This window comes from Acipenser ruthenus, chromosome 8, assembly GCF_902713425.1.
Source record: "Acipenser ruthenus chromosome 8, fAciRut3.2 maternal haplotype, whole genome shotgun sequence".
Taxonomy (NCBI): Eukaryota; Metazoa; Chordata; class Actinopteri; order Acipenseriformes; family Acipenseridae; genus Acipenser; species Acipenser ruthenus.
The window spans coordinates 16,212,836-16,232,948 of NC_081196.1; the positions used below are offsets into that span (position 1 = coordinate 16,212,836).

General features: G+C 36.6%; 1 protein-coding gene across 2 annotated transcripts in view; it reads right to left on the bottom strand.

The window, feature by feature from the left end:
- Positions 1–12,097: 12,097 nt before the first annotated feature.
- LOC117407387 (periostin-like) overlaps positions 12,098–20,113 on the bottom strand; it is a 29,331-nt gene continuing 21,315 nt past the window's right edge. The window contains exons 17-23 of one of the 2 annotated variants that reach the window (XM_034922973.2): positions 19,685–19,777; positions 17,723–18,127; positions 15,363–15,443; positions 15,129–15,209; positions 13,380–13,472; positions 13,240–13,278; positions 12,098–12,949 (exon numbers count right to left, since the gene is read on the bottom strand). In XM_034922973.2, coding sequence (XP_034778864.2) covers positions 12,897–12,949; positions 13,240–13,278; positions 13,380–13,472; positions 15,129–15,209; positions 15,363–15,443; positions 17,723–18,127; positions 19,685–19,777 — 845 coding nt within the window. In that variant the 3' untranslated portion in view covers positions 12,098–12,896. The remainder of the gene's footprint in view (positions 12,950–13,239; positions 13,279–13,379; positions 13,473–15,128; positions 15,210–15,362; positions 15,444–17,722; positions 18,128–19,684; positions 19,778–20,113) is intronic. The other variant, XM_034922974.2, reaches the window with a different exon arrangement.

The following is a 20,113-nucleotide window of genomic DNA, read 5'->3' on the forward strand; positions in this document are numbered from 1 at the left end:
AGGAGAAGCCATACTAATGGGGGATTTTAACTTCCGCCATATAAAATATGAAAACCCGGTGGGGAGCACGATGGACGAAATTGAAATGGTGGAAATGACAAATGACTGCTTCCTAACACAATTTGTCAAGGCATGCATTGATTTAGTCTTTTCAAATAACGAAGACAGAATAACTAAAACAGAGGTCAGAGAACCATTGGCAAACTCAGACCACAACATGGTCTCATTTGAAGTGATTTTTAAAACCCAAAAAAGTAATGACTAAAGCTAAGGTTTACAATTTTAGAAAAGCAAACTATGAAGGTATGAAACAGAAACTAACATAAGTAGATTGGAGTAAAATAGAGAAAACATCCACAGAAAAAGGATGGCTGTTTTTTTAAAAATGTAGTACTAGAGGTGCAAAACAATTACATCCCAAAAGTAGACAAATCTAAATCTAAAACAAAATAGCCAAAATGGTTTAATAGATCAATTAAAAAAAAATAGCGAAAAAAGGCACTTTACAGAGCTTTTAAAAGGGACTAAAAACAAAGTACATAAAAAGAGTAATTGGAACTGCAAACGCAAGTCAAAAAGGAAGTTAGAAAGGCCAAGAGAGAGAACATTGCTAAGAGGGCTAAAACCAATTCCAAAATGTTTTTACAAAGGAGGATACGGACAACATGCCCCGCATGTCGACCTGTTCCTATCCAGTTTTAAATAACTTTAGCATAACAGAGGCAGAAGTATTAAAGGGACTAGGAGCTCTAGGAGCTCTTAAAATAAACAAATCCCCTGAGAAAAGTGTAAGGTACTGCACGCAGGCAATACAAATGTGCATTATAAATATCATATGGGAGATACTGAAATTGAAGTAGAAATCTATGAAAAAGACCTAGGAGTTTATGTTGACTCAGAAATATCTTCATCTAGACAATGTGGGGAAGCTATAAAAAAGGCCAACAAGATGCCCGGATATATAATGAAAAGTGTTGAATTTAAATCAAGGGAAGTAATGTTAAAACTTTACAATGCATTAGTAAGACCTCATCTATAATATTGTGTTCAGTTCTGGTCACCTCGTTACAAAAAGGATATTGCTGCTCTAGAAAGAGTGCAAAGAAGAGTGACCAGTCTTGAACAAAGAAGACTACGCGGTGATCTGATTGAAACATTCAAAATTCTAAAAGGTATTAACAATGTCGACCCAGGACACTTTTTCGACTTGAAAAAAGAAACAAGGCCCAGGGGTCACAAATGGAGATTAGATAAAAGGGGCATCAGAAAATAGGAGGTACTTTTTTACACAGAGAATTGTCAGGGTCTGGAACCAACTCCCCAGTAATATTTTTGAAGCTGACACCCTGGGATCCTTCAAGAAGCTGCTTGATGAGATTCTGTGATCAATAAGCTACTAACAACCAAATGAGAAAGATGGGCCGAATGGCCTCTTCTCGTTTGTAAACTTTCTTATGTTTTTATGGACGTGATATATTCTGTGTTTTTAAAAAAAGAGTCGTCCTGCGTACCTATGACCCTTAGAAGTACCCCCAGGGGTACGCGTACCCCCAATTGAAAACACCTGCCTTATTGTGAAAACTATTGTGAATAGGGCTGTCAAAGGGAGCCCTGTCGCTGGTTCATAGAGTGTGTGTGTGCCTGGGAGAAATCAGCTGGGACGTGCAGCAGGAGACGCATTGCTAAGTGACCAGCTGAACGGTGACCGTCGGAAAGGCCCGGAGTCACTGGGAGGCCAGGACTTCAAAAACAACAGAACAGAAGTAGTTCAGCTTAGGGGATGTGGATCCCAAAACAGTATAGAGGGGGCTATGTAGCGTAGTAGGTTCCTGGAGCAGGACATTCCTGTTAGTGGGACTAGCGCTCGTCATTTTGTGTGGCAAATTTTTTTTTTTAGCTTTGTTTTGTTTAGTTTCTTTATTAAATGTGACACTAGGCCTACCATTGCTGGTACCCTAGTGTCATCACCTGTGTTGAAAATTAAATCTGCGTGCCTGAATGGTGTGTCAACACCAATGCTCTGTGTCTGTCTCAGTGTTTTCCAATGACTACCCACACATGTAACATATCCCCTGTTACAAGGGGCTATAATCTAGTTAGATTGTATCTGATATTTTGACATACAGTGCCTGTATTACTGTGCTAGAGGCAATAACTGTAAATTAGTGTTTTAGCAAAGCCAGTACATGACAAAACATGCTGAATTTATAATCTGTTTCTTTGTAACCTAAAATATAACAAATTATGTGACAAAAAAAATGTGGACAAGAGACAAGTTCTATCCACAGCTGCAAATGTAATTGTGTTTAATGGCCCCCGATAACCACATGGTTGCACTTGTATGAGGGGAACATATGGTGCATTTGAGAAAACAGATCAAAGGTGGGTCTGACGATTGCTGCTCCATGCCAAGATGGACACAGGCTCTGAGAAAGCTTTCTGCAGAAAAACATATATTTTTTTATTTACAGTATAATTTTGGTGCATATAAAAGTTCACAAAAATTCTGTAAAATTACTATTCTTTAATATATAAGGACTCTAATTCACTGCACATTTAAAGGTTTTATATCGGATAAAAATATATAACATGGGAGATGGACAGACTTGACAGAATTGTTTCTCTAATTTTTGCTAGCATTTCTGTATACAACATGCATGTGAGTATATACTTTACAAGATAAACCACGTCAGATTGTGACAAATGAATTGTATTATTTTAGAAGTCTGGGACGGCAGATTTTTTATTTGAGCATCTTGGGTATGTAAACAGTAGAATAAAGTTGGGTATGTAACAGAAGAATAATGTATTTAAAAAATATGAAAACTCATATAATGATAATTATTTTTAATATGTAGACTATAGTGACAGAGTAATCACATGATATAGTTTTACATTGTTTAGTGTCAAATCTTATTTTCTCACCCTTGGATTTTTAGTTTTTTCCCTTTCCAAACAATTTGTCTTAGTTTTCTAAGACATTGTCCACTATTATAATCACCTCTCCAGTAAAGTTGCCCTTTCTATGACTTTGAACTCTTTGAGCCATTATCTCACCTCGTACACAAATACACCTGCATCAGTTGAGTGTAGTCTGAGTTGTGATTACTCTCTTTTTTAGATTAATTTAAATGTATTCATTTTCACAGCCTTGCGATATTAGCAATTTTCCTGCAAATGTTTTTAATTTCACAGACTTGCGAATATATGTACGATATTTGCAATGCAAGCAAAGTTGCATAAATGTTGCACACATTTGCAAAATATTTGAATATCTGGCCCATAAATATTAAAAACACAGGTTTGAGCAAAAATAAAAGTTTTAGCACCTACAGTATTTCTAATATAAATTGATAGAAACAGAGGCTAAAAATTGCTTTGCATCTGTCACAAAGACAGAAGTTACTAAGGGTGTGCAAATACTCTAAAGATATTAATTAAAATGGCCCATGACTGTTATTGAGTACCAATCAAAAACAAACAAAAAAATCTGACAGTGTGATTTAATATAGAACCTACTGTGATCAAACCAACAGGCAGTTTGCCGTTTCTAAAAGCATCAAGGCAAATATTTACATCAATCTTGACAAATAGTTAGTAATTTGTATAGTCAACAAGCATCCATTGAACAAAATATAAAAGTGTTTTGTCAAGTACACAAAATCATTTTACACATATGTTAGCATTCACGTGCATCAGACTGCTGTAGTGCTAAGAACAAGTATTTATCACCCCAAAAATGCATACAAACATGTCTCATCCTTTTTAATCTATCTTGAAATATTTATGCTAACATCTTAATCATAATTCAAAAGGTCGCTTGAGAACAGAATAACAAAGCTATTAGATAATGGACAAAGTGGAATACCTAGGTTGCAAATCGTGTAATTCTGACAGACTACAACTTCAGAGACCAATTCTAGTATAGTACAGCTACAGACTTGTAGGACATGTGGATGAGATGTGGCACTCAGCCAGGGGGTGTGTTAGGAAAAAAAAAATCAATCATTTCCCAAAACCCTAGCATGTCATTCCTCATTAAAGGTCAGCATTTTGAGGGCATTTTTTAAAAGCTGAAAGGTCATGAAATGAGATTATCAGGCTATGGCCTTCCAATAATTCTCCAAACGAGCTGAAAGTGAAGTACTGCTGTTAAGACTTCGTTTTGGAGGATTTAACCATTTAGAATGATTGAAACGGTTTATGGCTCTTTGTTTGCTGTGCTTCATTCTGCGATAACTAACCTTTTTGAAAAATAAATTGTGGGTGAGTAGCTCCCCCTAGAACTAGAGCTTTGAGGGGGAATTAGCTGCACCGTGGTGTGCAGAATTAGTCATGCGATCAGGGAAGAGTAGGTTTGTGTCCTGGTTGTGCTAATTGACATTATCTCTGGGGAGTCACCTCACAGTATGTTGTGTGTTCCTAAAAAATCAACACTGATAACAAAGAACCCCTGCAAAAACTCTATTATAAAAATAAAAAAGGGTTTGTTTAATACATCTATTAAAATGGAAATTTGAAGCTGTTTTCCTTTGCTATAAAGTTCTGAGTGTTTTATTGTAAATTGGACCATTTCATATAAAGCAAACAAACCAATTAGTTGCACTATTTACATGAACTAATATTCCTCAAGATATCTACATGTAATGGGGTGACCCACATCACTTTATTTAGGCACGTTTGTTGTAGTATATTCACATTTGATTTAATGTTAGTTAGTTTGCTTTATTTTATCACTTTTTATGAGCATGTTTAATTTTGGCACATTACTTGTTGTAGATTTGCACAGCTCTCACTGGCACGTTGATGCTCTCCTGTTCTCAGCCCCATAGGTGCTAATTGAATAATTCGAAGAAGCTGAGCACCTGGTATAAAAGTTTCTGATTTCATCCGTTCGAGAGATTGGATTTTGTTGTGGATGTGAACCCGGGTTTGTCTGGAGTGGAGACTGGACACACAACCAGCAGGAGCAAAGAAGGAATTCGACTTGTTTGTGTTCGGCGGTGTGTTGGGGAGAAAAATGAAAGAAACAGCCGCCGACATTTAGAGCGAGGCTCCTGCTGTGCTTCCTGTCTCCCTCCGTGTGTGTGTTTTTAACAGTTTTAGAAATTAGTATTTTAAAGGCATTGGGATTTTGGAGGAGTGCTGGAGACGGGGAGTTTTTAAAGTATTATGTCTTCATAGATAATCAGTTAGAGGATGTTCAGCAGGCCATGCCTCACTTGCCCGTACTGGTGAGTCGCCTATGATTTCTATCAGGTGTCACTGTCTCCTAATATCAGAAAATAAATAATTAAAGGTAAAGATATCAATGTTACAAGTCACGCGACATTAACTTCCACACCGCCATCAAGAGCTGGAACAATACCTTTTTCTACATTGTGGAGCTCTCAGATACGGGTGTACTATGTTCTATGAGTACCTTAAAGCATTCTCCGCTGAAGCTGCCACCATCTTATCAGCAGATAACCATTTTGTCGATCGGTCTTACCCTGATTTTAGACCTCTTTTATCTGCTTTTTCAGCGGTTTGTGAGCCAACGCCTGCGGACTCTGCGCATCCACAGCCCATACTACTTTTCTCTGTCCAAATATAATCCACCATCATTCTCTTTCTACACAGATTTGCCACAATATTATAAAAGATCGCCAGATTTCAGGTGTTGGCATGATACAGCATCAGAGCATTTTATTATTATTATTTATTTCTTAGCAGACACCCTTATCCAGGGCGACTTACAATTGTTACAAGATATCACATTATTTCACATTGTACACTTTATTTCACATTATACAGATATCACATTATTTTTTACATACAATTACCCATTTATACAGCTGGGTTTTTACTGGAGCAATCTAGGTAAAGTACCTTGCTCAAGGGTACAGCAGCAGTATCCCCCCACCTGGGATTGAACCCATGACCCTCCAGTCAAGAGCCCAGAGCCCTAACCATTAATCCACACTGCTGCCCCAGCATTCCAATCATGTGGACTATTGATCACAATAATCAAATCTATTCTACCCTGCAACATTTTCTAAAGCCAACGGTCTTAATCTAATCATAACGTCCAGATGGCAGTATAATACCACAACTTCTATATTTTAGCTTGTGCTTTCACTGAGAAAGTCATGCATTTTTAAATCAGGTTAATATTTCATTCGATGTGAGCTGCCAGTGAGGTACGGTAACCATGTCCTTCAATTTATCAGCGTTTCAGTCAAACCAGCCTCCTACCTGACAATGGACAATACACTCAGACTGCTCCTGATCAAATCAATAGGTTTTGCAGCGGCCTCACAGCAATGCATTCTATATCTCTCCTGAAAGCAGCCTCATCTTTGGCTCCATCTAAATTGCCTTAACACTTAAAGACCAACATCGACATCCTATCAAAATTCTGAATGGCAGACAATTGTGCAATCCCAAGGAGGCACTTCATGCAGCTTAAATGTGCTCAAATCTCACTATGAGTTTCTTTTCACTCTCTTCAGCAGATCTCTGCTTTCTACAACAGGCCACTGCACACTACTGGTGGCAGTCCACCACACACTGTTACAGATCACTGCTTCAGCAGATCTCTGCTCTCTACAGCAGGCCACTGCACACTACTGGCGGTAGTCCACCGCACTGTTACAGATCATCGCTTCAGCAGATCTCTGCTCTCAACGAAGTAGGAAAGGATATTAAGATCTGGGTTACTTTAATTTGTCTCTGGAACGGCCTGTCCTTATTCTACAAAGACCTGATTTCAGCTCCTCATGATCTGAATCTCTTTACTGATGCTTCATTCTTAGGATTCAGGGATTACCTAGGGACTGAATGGTTCTCTAGCGAATGGCCACCTGAAATTCAGAATCTTTCTTCCTACCTCAAAGCTACTGCTCTTGTGGAACTGTATCTGATAGTCGCAGCTGCTCACATCTGGGGCCACCGATGGTCAAGAAAATCTGTCATGTTCTTTAGTGGCAATAAATCTACAGTCCATATCATCAACAAAGGAAGATCTTCCTCTCCCCTTATAATGCAGTTACTACATCGCCTTATTTGGATTTCAGTGTCTTTCAATTTCTTCCTTCAAGCCTGTTACATTCCCAGTTCACATAATGCAGCTAATACTCTTTCTCGCCTATAGATCGCCAGATTTCAGCAGTTGGTTCCCACAGCATCTCCCGCACCTCTCCAAGTTCTGCAATACCAGCACCTTGCATCTAATTAAGAGCCTAGGGCGCTGGTCCTCCTCAGCAGTAGAATCATCCATATACACATTTGTTTCCAATATGACTTCAACTCACCAAAAAGTTGGGGGGGTTCTCACCGCGTGAATCAGACAGGACCCCCGGCCACACACTCTATCCTTTAGCAGCTCCTGCTCTTTATCTTACTCAAATTGAGACTGGACTCTATTATATCAGCTTCCTATTCTATCATTCCTTTTCCAGGTTCTTCAGCGCAAGAGTCTATTCCTTCTACATGACTGCCGCTCCATAGAGCCTATCGTGGGCTCCGCCGAGCCAATCTATCTGTTTTCTGGCTCCCGAGGCTGCTGAATAGCCTGCCTTCGAGGCTGCTCTCTCTCCTTTGGCCAAGAAGGTGCCCGCCTGTCGGGAACCTCTTTCCTTTCCTATCCTATCTCCTGAGGCCACTCCTCAAACTACCTCTCCAAGTAACAACCTTTCACTCCAGCCCCGGCTCTCACCCTGTGAAATGCAGATATGTGGATGGCTAATCATGCTTTTGTCCACTCTGTTTATCAATTAATATGGAATGGCTTTGTGAATCTAGGAGGAATAAACTTATTCATTAAAATGTACTTTATGAAACTATTGAAAAACTAGTACACAATCAATTAATGGGATTTAGGTATCTATTATATTATCTATATGTCACTCAAGGTTTCAATTATGTAACTTTTATTCATCTGTGGGAATACATTTTCTTGCCTTTCTAAAGAGAATGTCGCTGCTGATCCCTGTTACTGTATCCAGCATATATATATATATATATATATATATATATATATATATATATATATATATATATATACTCAAGTTGATGACAGTGAGCATTTTTCCCTGAAGCACGGATTACTTCAGCTCAGCCATAAATCCTGAAACAGTGTATATACTTTGCCCAAAACCACTCATCTCAGATTAAACAAGATAACTTTTATAAAGGTCATAGATGGACATAAAAATAGTACAATAAAATGTATTAATCTCTAGGAGACACATAACTGCCACAAAATGCTGATGCTAGAATAAATGAACAATGTATTACCTACTGTATTACACATGCATGTGATTCATATGACCCAAGAACGTAAGAAAGTTTACAAACGAGGAGGCCATTCAGCCCATCTTGCTCGTTTGGTTGTTAGTAGCTTATTCACCAGATCTTAATACATATTGCTCTAAATAGAGACTTTGTGTTAGATTTAGATCATGAAGGTTGCATTAGAAAAGTAAAAAGAATGAAAAAAACGAAAGGAGAAAGTGGAAAGTAAGGGTTTTGCTGCACATAGATCTGCCCCACACTCCCCTTCTCTTCAAAGCCACACTGCCACTTTAGTTAGACGATTCATAGATATAATCCACTGAAAGATCAAAGGGTGACGTCACTGAAATTTTTTAAAACAATATAAACCATAACGTACCTTTTTATTACAATTGCATCATTATAATAACAATGTGGCAAAAACTAACTGTGCAGTCATCTCATCTCATTCTCTGAAGCAAGCACCTTCATTCCCAGCTGTGCTTATCGAAGGATTGGCCGGTCTGTCAAGCACATTTCTTAGGCACTGCTGCCATCTGCCAGTGAAAAACAAAACTGCAGACTATAGTAGTATATATTCTGCGTATTGATTTAGTGTAGCATGTCGAAAAGACATGAGAAACTTTGCAGACACACAGAGAAACGCCTGCATGCTATTCTCACGGGAGTGACAAATTTGGACTTGCTTGTGCTCCACGGGGAAATCATAGGAAAAGCAGCTGGGTGGTTAATATTGCTCCTTATGTAGATCTCATAAACATCGGAAGACGACCGACCAAGCTTTCTGATGACATGCACAGGGATGTGGTTGCAGCTCCAATCCTGAAGGAATGGCATGAATAGTTAGATGAAGAAAGGTCGCCTTTTTGTAGATATTGTAGAAAACCAGGATCTGGGGACGGGCAGGTCTGCACAGTTAGAAACAGCAGGTTTCCAGGCAAGATGTCTTAGCATGGAAGCGTGGGGACAAACAACTGAATTAGTGCAAGTCTTGTGAACAGTTCCTTCCCTTAATTTATCAGATTTACTTTAAGAAAGATAGAAACACCCCTTGAACTGCAGCAGGACCTCGATAGGTAGCTCAAGGGAGCAGATAAAGGCAAATACAACTGCAGCGGGACATGGCCATAGGTAGTTAGGAGCAGAAAGGGCAAGTAATACAATTAGTGCGATAGTTTTACGTGCTTAACACTAGAACTACCGGGCGTATGTGTATATCACACACACACACACACACACCTAGAACTACTAGAGCAGTCTTTTCAACCGCTGTATTAAAATGCATATAAAACTACTGCAGCGTCGCACGCTACGAAACTGTTCTGTGTTCTGTTTTCTATTTAATAAAAGTTTTGTTTGAACTGCAGTCTGTCTCTGAGCCTCCTGGAGGCGCTATATCCCACTACTGACACCACATGTGACAGGATAGCACAAGGGATGAGGCCCAGAGACAGACTGCAGTTCAAACAAAATACTTTTATTAAATAGAAAACACAAAATAAACAGGCATGAGGGCCAAACAAAAGGTTTTTTAAAACACAAACTATAAACAAAAAGTAAAACTTCCAGGCTGAGCTTTGCCTTCACTGGACTGCAAAATTTCAAAAAAACACCCTTGCTTCCTCTCTCTACTGAGGAGCTGAGGCCTCCTTTTATGTCAGGTGGCTGGGTGCTAATTGATTACTAATTACTGCCACCTGGCACAATAAACCTGAGCAGGGAGGAGAATTTAACCCCATCCCTACCAATATTTACAAGGGCAGAGCCCTGCCACACACCTTTATCCAAAGCAACTTACAGAGACTAGGGTGTGTGAACTATGCATCAGCTGCATAGTCACTTACAACTACGTCTCACCCTAAAGATGGAGCACAAGGAGGTTAAGTGACTTGCTCAGGGTCACACAATGAGTCAGTGGTTGAGGTGGGATTTTAACTGGGGACCTCCTGGTTACAAGCCCTTTTCTTTAACCACTGGACCACACAACCTTACAGGTTGATGAGAACTTGCTGATAATTGGTTTGTAGATTGACCAATGAATGTACTAGGCACTTGTACTATAATTTTCCTGCCTGAAAACCTTGCAAGCTTTATATTCTTTTTCAAATATAAAAAATAGGGGTGACTTGAACCAAAGTAAGTTGTAACAACTGGCATAGTAATTGTAATGTGACACACTTTTGCTTCCTTTGGTGCAACATTTTACACTAAGATTTTAAGCTTCTTACACAATTTATTAAATATATGCAAAATCCTGCCAGTATCTGACTTGTATGACCTTCCTTATCCTTGCACTAGGCTATTTGCTTTATTACATTTCTGCAGTTATATCATGCATTTATTTTTTATTGCATGCCTTGTCTTTTATCTTTGGCATTCCCGATTTGAGTATGTATGTTTTCTGCAAGTTATAGTTCTTTTACTTTATGCTTGGTTGTAAAATACAAGCCTGCTAACAAACTGACTTGCTTAGGTACTTGGATGCAAATCGTTCTTTCAGTTGCAAAACTGAACCTGTTACTTTTCAAAATACTTCCGGTACAAATGCATTCCGAACACAGTTCTATCTCTCAATATTGATGGAATAACGTGAACCATTTACTTTGCTATGTTACATGCTTGGAATAATAAAACAGTTGATGTAAAAGTCAATTAAATCCATTGAGAGAATGAAACACAAGCCAGGATATTTAGTTTCCAATGTATCCAGTAATTAGAAAAGGAGCCGTGCTCTCAGAAAGTGCAAATATAGAGTCATTTTCAAAATATAGTAAAGAATATTGTATTGCAGGTCTTACCGGTTTATATAATCAGCTTAAGGGTGTTTGAAAGCTTCTACTACAACTACTTAACTGTTTAAGAATATGTTACCATTGTTTAAATATTTATTGTTAGGAAGAATCCCTTAAGAGCAGAGCATTCAATAAAAAATAAGTCAGCTGCATTTGGCATAGATTTCTACTTCTTGTTCCAAGCAGCTGAATTCAATCTTTGGACATCACACAAAGTATAAATGACCTCTTTAGGTATACCTTGAAATGGCTATCAATATGCTACTTAATGTGTACATAAAGTAATGTTGAACATGTTTTTGTGATCAGTTAAATGGACGTCACATATATTTGTCTTTACAATCATCCCAATTGCCAAGTCCAATTTAGCACCCAGTATTTTGGTTACAGATACTTCTCAAATCACACAACTCATTTCTATGACTTAATTTATTGAAAGTCACCTCACTTTCAGATAAGATAACTTTATTTGCAGATCTATAGATACTTGTGTTTTATGTTCTTCTTACATTTTATTAAAATGTATACAATTAATGAATAAAATGTGGTACAGTAGACCCACATTTCACACTTTACTCTGCTTTTCTTATGTGTTATTATGTCCCAAATGATAAAACAGTACTTTACTGAGAAAGAGCCAGAGGTGTTATTTGTACTAATATCGGTATATATTTGATGTGGGAGATAATGGGTCCCATTCAGGTTTTCATTTTTTAATTGTCTATTTCTTTTTTTTTTGTATGTGTCTTTGATATAACTGAATTCAACACATCCCAAGATAGAAGAACTCCAGATAGTTACCTATCGTGAGGAAATGAGCAGATGGTCGTGTCTTCAATATGCTGTATAACTTCATATTGCATGTTACATGATCACTAAGTGTGTGGTAAAAGATGCTGTTATGTTGATGTGATAGCAGCGTTTCATTTAAATTAAACACATTCCATTGATATAAAAGCACAAAAATACAAAGTCACTTTAAGCATATAGCTGGTATTTAGATACATAAATGCAGAAAGTGAAATGTCTGAAATTCAATAAAGTCCTTTATTTACACTTGTTTCCAAAAACAGGTAAAAAAGGCAGAGGAAGCTTTTAAAGCCTTGAGAACAGACAAAAAAACAAAAAATAGAACATTTTCTAAAAAGTTGCATTGCCACTCTGTAGTTTTAAAAAAATACTAAAAATGCATAAAGCTGAAAAATGAGCAAATGTATGAATACAAAACTATGGGTATACAATTTGGTCAGCTGTGAAGTTACATAATTTACAAACAGAATTCCATCAGTTAGTACCTGAATCTTGCTAGCATTGTTTCTTTCTTTAAGAAAAGCATTCTTGAGATCAAAATGTGAGCACCAAAGAATATTCTTTACAAGTATTGGTCATGCAGAGGTAACCTTTCCTACTGTATGCTATCTGTTTCCCCATGTATTACCTACTTAATAGTGTGGCAAGTACATGTTTCAAACTATTTCCTAGTTCCTGCCACAGTTTTTATTAAAAAGAAATATTCCCTGTTTGTTATGATATTACTTACACTACCTTCCCATTCCCACAAATGAAATAATTCCCAAATGTCTCGGACTATCAAAATTGTCTTGGGAATTAACACTATTCGTACAGGAAAATGTAGTTATTTGGTGCAGGGGTTACATATACCAAAACATTTCTTTACATTTTTTCATTTTATATTTCTTGAACCGTTATCTATTCCTAATTAACGATAAGTTGTTGTTGACTCCAAGTGCTGGTTCTTTTGATTGGATTTTCTTGTTTCTCGTTAATTTTTGTTTCATCATTCAAAAGATTACCCACGTTTCCTCACTATGCGTTTCTTTTCTTGTGACGGACCAATCTTGTTCTTCTTCTTTGTCCAGCTATAAAAAGAGATGAACAATTTCTTAAACCAGCCTCACATGATTTTCTAGGTACTAGAACAGCACACAGAATCATATGTTTACTTTGCTAATATATGTTTTTTTTTTATTTTGCTTAACAAAAAAACAACAACATGATATTCCAAAGCCAATTTAAGTTTCCAATCATCTACAGAGTTCCAGAGCAGTTAGTTGGAAGCTTAGTCTTAGTTCGCACAAGAAAGTTCTTATCTTGTACTGCATATAGCATATTGTTACTGGAGTTTAGTCACAACAAATAAAGAAAGTACCTGGAATTCTTCTAATGGGGGTTCTTCTCACAGGCCCTTCTGCAAATAAAACACATGTCGAGGTTTATGAGAAAAGGAACTCTATAGTTGAGGCACCTACTATACTCCAAATCAAACTTGAATTACAGGTTGCGTCAAACCTTGAATGAGTTTTGTGATTCTCTCCGACTCGGCTTCAACCAGCTGAGGATCTCCTTCAGTCACTTGGGTGGAAACTTGGGTGAATTGAGTGCCTATGAAAAGAAATTACACAACGTTGTCAAAGTTGTTCATTCTCTTTAGTGAATTCCACATGTTAAAATTCGCATGCATTATTGGTTTTAAGAAATCCCTTGCCCTCAATAATTTGGGGTTCCCCATGAATGATTTTGGTAACCTTGGTGTACTCTTCCCCAGCTGGAAGTATAAATAAAAGATTAGTGTTCATCCTAATGACAATGGATGCTTTTACAATTAGGTGACATTTTACCACAATTGAAAATGTATTAGTTATTATATTTTTATATAAGAAATTATAAAATGTAATTTAAGGGAGTTCAGCATGAAGAAGAAAAAATCGTGTACAATATGTCGTTGAGAGAACAAAGCTGTGTATTGTACAAGGATATTCAAGATTAACACCAGGCAAATGGCAGGATAGGTCCTATAAGAGGTAGATGCATGAAGATGTGTAATATTGCAGTGCTGCCATATAAGATTTGTATAGCACCCCAATGGCTGGAGCAGAACATGAATCCAGATTGTATCCAGGCCCTAGTAAAATGTACCACACTATGCAGAATATCAGAACAAAATGCAAATCAAATGTCAATGCTTTAGTCTTTTAAATGTTTCACCTAAATGAATTGATAAAATAGGTACCAGTACTCAGATCCTACTCCTAAAACATGAACTGCTATGAATCAGATGGCTGCTGCAGAAAAAGAAGGTGATCTCACACGGCTTCATCAATATACATACATTGGAAATACATTTATATGATCACCAAATTGAACGACGATCAATTTTGAAATATAAACTATATATATATATATATTATTTATGTACTAATAAAAACACGAAAGTGCTTTGAAACACTTCAATCTTGTCTGGGTCAAGTTCAAAGGGACTACGAACCTTATATATATATATATATATATATATATATATATATATATATATGAGAAAAACTATTTTGTAATACAATAATTTGGTAATACAAGAATGGCTGTGATAAGTTAATTGTAAAGACTACTAACAGATTAGGTTACATCAAGCATTTGTTGGATAGTTCTGGTAGAACCACAATTAAAGCTTGTTGTTAAAAGTCAGAAATGTATAACATTTGCTGATTATTTCAAGTATTACCCAGTTACAGATTTCCAGAAAGCAGTGACAGAAACATTATTAAACATTAGCTGCCAAGCAGGCAACATCAGGACAAACAAACAATACAAAAACATGAAACAAAAACCAGTGGTAAGTAGGTTTCTTGTGTTCATTACAGAAGACATGTTAATGGTTAAAAGATTATTGATTATAATTTAATTATCGATTGTTAACATAACATACCATAACTCATAAAGTGCAATAACTATAATATATATATATATATATATATATATTTATATATATGTTATAATGATATTTATTGCAGTTTATTTTTCATAGGAAAATAATATTTTGAAGCCTTTTTCATACTTTTGTGCTTATTTTGTGCTTAATATTATTATTATTATTATTATTATTATTATTATTATTATTATTCTTTTTATATTCTACAGTCTTCAACATATTAAGGAAGGAGGACAGTTGTCATTGTTAATACATTTTTCCATGTTTATTGTCCAAAAATATTTAGTATTCAAGCTGTCAGATTCAATGAAATAGTCTTCACACGCTGCACTAACCTCCCTGAAGAAGTTTGTTGATTTCTTCATCTCCAAGTAAGTGTGCATCAGTTCCAAGAAGTTTTGTCACCTTGGTAACCTCTGATTGGATATATGTTAAAAACACTGCTCATATATCCAGAAATCATATATACATTTTATGATAAAAACATATATAAAACAACATATTGTGATTGATACCAAATGATTTGATAAAGAGCACAGCACTTTGTGAAGCGGCAATATTTTACTGACCTCCCTCAAGCAGTTTCGTAAGAGTCTCGTCATCTTCAATTTGTCCATCTGAGGTAACACGAGTCACTTTGTACTGAGGGCCTGAGGATCATAAAATAAATTATATATATATATATTTGTTTATAATAAAACAGTTGAGATGCATTGTTAGAATTCTGAAGTTGGTAACTATAAGCCTTTCAGATTTACTTTTCAAACTATAACAATGGATATACTGAATTTAAAAAATAAATAAATAAAAAAATAATAATTTAAATGATCACGAGGTTTATATAATGTACGGTAATGGCTTGGCATCTCAGCCATGAATTGAATGGAATGGCAAAGGCTGGATGCTAATCGATAAAGTTCTGGTTCAGCTTACCATTGAACTGAAGAGCAAGATCTCTAGTCGAGAGGTAAGTATGTGTGTTAAGTTGAGGTCAGTAATATGAACTCATTAGCTGCTAGGAGAATATCCAATACAAGTGGTATATATTCAAGTATAATTAATTGATTAAATACTGTAGGCTCTGGTGAGGAGTTTAGTTGACATAAAATAATAATAATACATTTATTCCCTACTTTCACCTGAAGAAGAGGTAACGCATCTCCTTTTCTTTGTCTAGTTGACATAAAGAAATTTTTGGAACATAGACTGGGGCCCGTTTCATAAAAGTCTGCGATTGTGATGCGGTTGCAAGAGTGGTTGCGAGGACTTCGAGGTCCTCGCTGCGAGCGTTTCATAAAACCCATCGCAAGGACCATCGCTTGCAATCCCTTTTAGTGATCTGCGCTCTGAAAAATCAGTCACTCCAATCGACTTTAAAGCACAGTTGCAATAGCTTACAATGGTCGGTGTGACAAGGAAAGCCAATAACCAATGTCACTAAAGCGATAGGCAATGTCACAATTCGCCCAAATAAAACTGTAGTGTATACTCCCAGGGTATCGAATGACAGCATCTGACACGGGCATCTGAGATCGCTTGGATATTAATGGAATGAAAACCTTTCCTGCATACGTACAGGTGCTCATTCTCAGCAGGGGACATCATTTGTATCTGACCATCGACGGCTCCAAGTAGCCTACATTCATCAAACCACATAATTTAAAGAAGTCAGTCATTATCCTCTATGTCAGGTTCTTCAGGAAAGTGTATGTTGTCACCAATGTGGTTAGACAAAGCTGTAGAAACTTTGACTATGCATCTAGAAACAGTGGCCTTACTTATACCATGACAGTTGGCTACTACTTCCTGAAAACTACCGCTTGCACAGAGAGAGCAGTTAAGACTTGCAATGATATATTTCATTGTGTTTTATTTCTAATTTCTTGATCTAATAAATCGCACAAATTAATTAATTATCTCTGCTCTTGGAAATCGGTACTTTGATACTTATTCTGAGTCTGAAAGGGTTTGCCCAGTCCCTAAATACTTCTCATTCCTCTGCCATATCGACGACGAGCTAGTAGTAGTATGAGAGCTATGATATCTACTAAAACAATTTGCGATGAAAATTACTACTTGCGGTTGGCCTCTAGCACTCACAAGTTTCAGGGGAAAACCTGCAACGTCACAGCCCTGCGAAAGTTTTATGAAACACAAATTGCAACCTGCGAGGGGTCTGCGACAGCGATTCCTCGCAAATCACATTTATAAAATGGGCCCCAGGACGGGAAGCTCTGAGCTGGCTTATATATATATATATATATATATATATATATATATATATATATATATATTGTGAGACAGCAGGGAGGGGGTTAAAACCTCCCTGCAGAAAAAACATGTGCGGCAGGCACACTTTTGTTTTGTTAATGGTTTAATTGCTTTTGTTTGATTGTTTTATTGATTGATCATTACCTGCACCTGGCTACTATTGAAAATTGGAGCCAGGTGCAGGGTTTAAAAAGAGAGCAGTCAGTCTGCTCTGGGCAGCTGCTGAAGAGGGTAGAAGCCCGACTGTGCTGGTGTGTGGGTACAGCCGTAATTTAAAAAGAAAAAAAAAAAAAAAAGGTAGAGTGAAGCCTTTTTGTTTTGTGTGTGCTGTTTTGTTTGTTTTGTTTTTGTACAGGTAAACAGCTTAGCTGTCCTGGTTTAATTTAGGTTCCTGTTTTGTTTTAGTTAGTGCTCAAAGAGAGCTAGGTGTTTGTTTTGTTTATTTTTGTTTTGTGTTCATTAAAAATAGCGCAACCGCGCTTTAAAAAATCCATTTCTGTGTTGGGTCAGTGTTTTTTAAAGGGGCAACGAACCGCGGTGAGGGCGATTCTTTCACAATATATATATATATATATATATATATATATAATATTTTTGTTGTTTAAATGACAAAACAAATACAGCTGTAGGAGTAATGGAACAACATGCTGCTGCCCACCTTGGATAACTTTTGTGAATGTCTCTCCTCCATCGACAATTCTTAATTCAGGTTCCCCTTCAATGACTCTTGTAAGCTTTGTGATGGACGGTTCTCCTTGAATGACTCTTGTGACTTTAGTAATTGAGGGTTCCCCTTCAATGACTCTTGTAACCTTTGTAATTGAGGGTTCCCCTTCAATGACTCTTGTAAGCTTTGTGACAGAGGGTTCTCCTTGAATGACCCTTGTGACTTTAGTAATTGAGGGTTCTCCTTGAATGACCCTTGTGACTTTAGTAATTGAGGGTTCCCCTTCAATGACTCTTGTAACCTTTGTAATTGAGGGTTCCCCTTCAATGACTCTTGTAACCTTTGTAATTGAAGGTTCCCCTTCAATGACCCTGGTGACCTTTGTGATAGAGGGTTCTGAAAAAAGGAAACACTGCATGTCAAGCAATTATTTCTCAGTATACTGTAACATTGTATCATTCTACTGCAACCTGTTCAGTGTAATGCTACAGTAAAGCTAGGAAAAAATCACATACAATATGTTATTATAATGTATTGCTAGCCTGTCAATAAATCAGAATAAACACGGTCAATTGTGCACCATCCATCATTGGTGAATTGCTTTGCCAATAATAAAAAAAAGATATACTAATTAAAGAAATGTTCTAAAATAATCCCATGCACATGCAATCTTTTGGTTTCATAATAGTGACCGTGCGACAATCGTTTTCTTGTGCTTTTTGTTTTTCCTCATGAAGCTTGTCCAGTTTTCATAGCAACGAAAACTCAGCTGAAACCATTTTACATTGAAAGAAAATCTGAACTTGATGTTCAGTTTCTCACTCAACAACGTTTTTTTTTTCGTGGGAGTCAAAAGATTTGCTTCCTTAAAGTGTTTTAAGCAAACCGTAACATGCAACAAAGTCAACAATCCTCAATAGGGAGCCATTGAAGAGTCCTTTTATGAATATTAAAGGAGTTGAAATATAAAGGGCCGTGCCAAACCTGTGGGCATAAATCTCATTCAAGAAATGTTGGATGTGGTTCAAGACATGCGCTTGAAAAACAGTTGGCTTGTTTCTTGCTACCTTTAAAGGCATGGAAATTAGTTTTTCCAGTGGCTGCATGATACCTGTATTCTTGATCCTTGACCATGTGATCTGATACAAAATCATGAACAGTATAATAAATATGTCAATGCACATTCATAGTTAAAACACATAAGTAACAATCGCACAGTATTAAAGCATACAGTACATATTTTAAAATAAAATAATTTCCAAGATTTCCTTGTAAACAGACACCAGTATAAAACAGCAAGTATCATATATGATTGTTTGTTAACTGTTACTGAGTTACTGATAGAGCTGTCAAGATCAAAAGGATAGATAAAGTATGATGCCCTTGAGGGTTGACATATTTTCCATTTGTCACCCTTTAGCAAGCAGTGTTTAAAAGTTTCCTGTTGGGACAAACCCTGCTTAGTAATAAGTTAAATGGATAGCCAGGGGCTGAAAGGTTTAATGTGAGTCCAAGAGCTATAACAAGTCCTTTAACACTTCTATTGCATTCACAAGATCAGATCTTTCATACAGGTAGTATTGAAAGTGAACTTTTTTTGGGAGAAGAGACTTTTAGTTAATACAAAACTGAAATTATCTATAAAAGCTAAAGCTGTATCTTCAGACATTTTTTTAAATCAATCTGTCCAGTAGAGAATCTGTCAGTAAATGACTTCTTGTTCCTGAGTAGTATCTTTTAGTATGGCCTGAAATGCCAAAATAGTGACCATTGGGGCACAAAAGAAACACACAAGTACAAGTAATGAAACTTTGGATTTGAAAATTGTTTGTTTGTTCCTGTTTCTGCATGCTTGAGGGTTGGAGGGATACAAGTGTAACAAAAGAAAAAACAGTTTACACACATAAACCTATGAATGATAATACTGAATAAAGTGTATATTGAAATAATTACCTCCTTGAATGACTCTGGTAATGGTATGGGTACTCCCTCCTCCAATGACTTTAATCTCAGGCACTGTTTTGATCTCAGTTGTAATAAATCTCGCTATGAATTAAATTAAGAATGCATTTCAATGAAAAGCCAACAAACTACAGTATGTTTAGAACTGGGCATATTTAAAAATACTGTATTGAAAAAATATGACAAATGGAATCTCTCAGCTAGTCACTTTCAATGGGAATTCAAATGGCATATTACAATTTGGATAAATAAATGTCAAAAAGGTATAGTATGCTGTATATTTGTACAATATATTGTTGCTGAACATATTTAATAAAGGAGACAAATATAGGAAGCCATACTGTATTTTATCTCAACTTTTCAGGGTGTGCACAAATCTGAAATTGGAGTCCTGAAGCTTAAGGGGTCTTTATAAAAGCA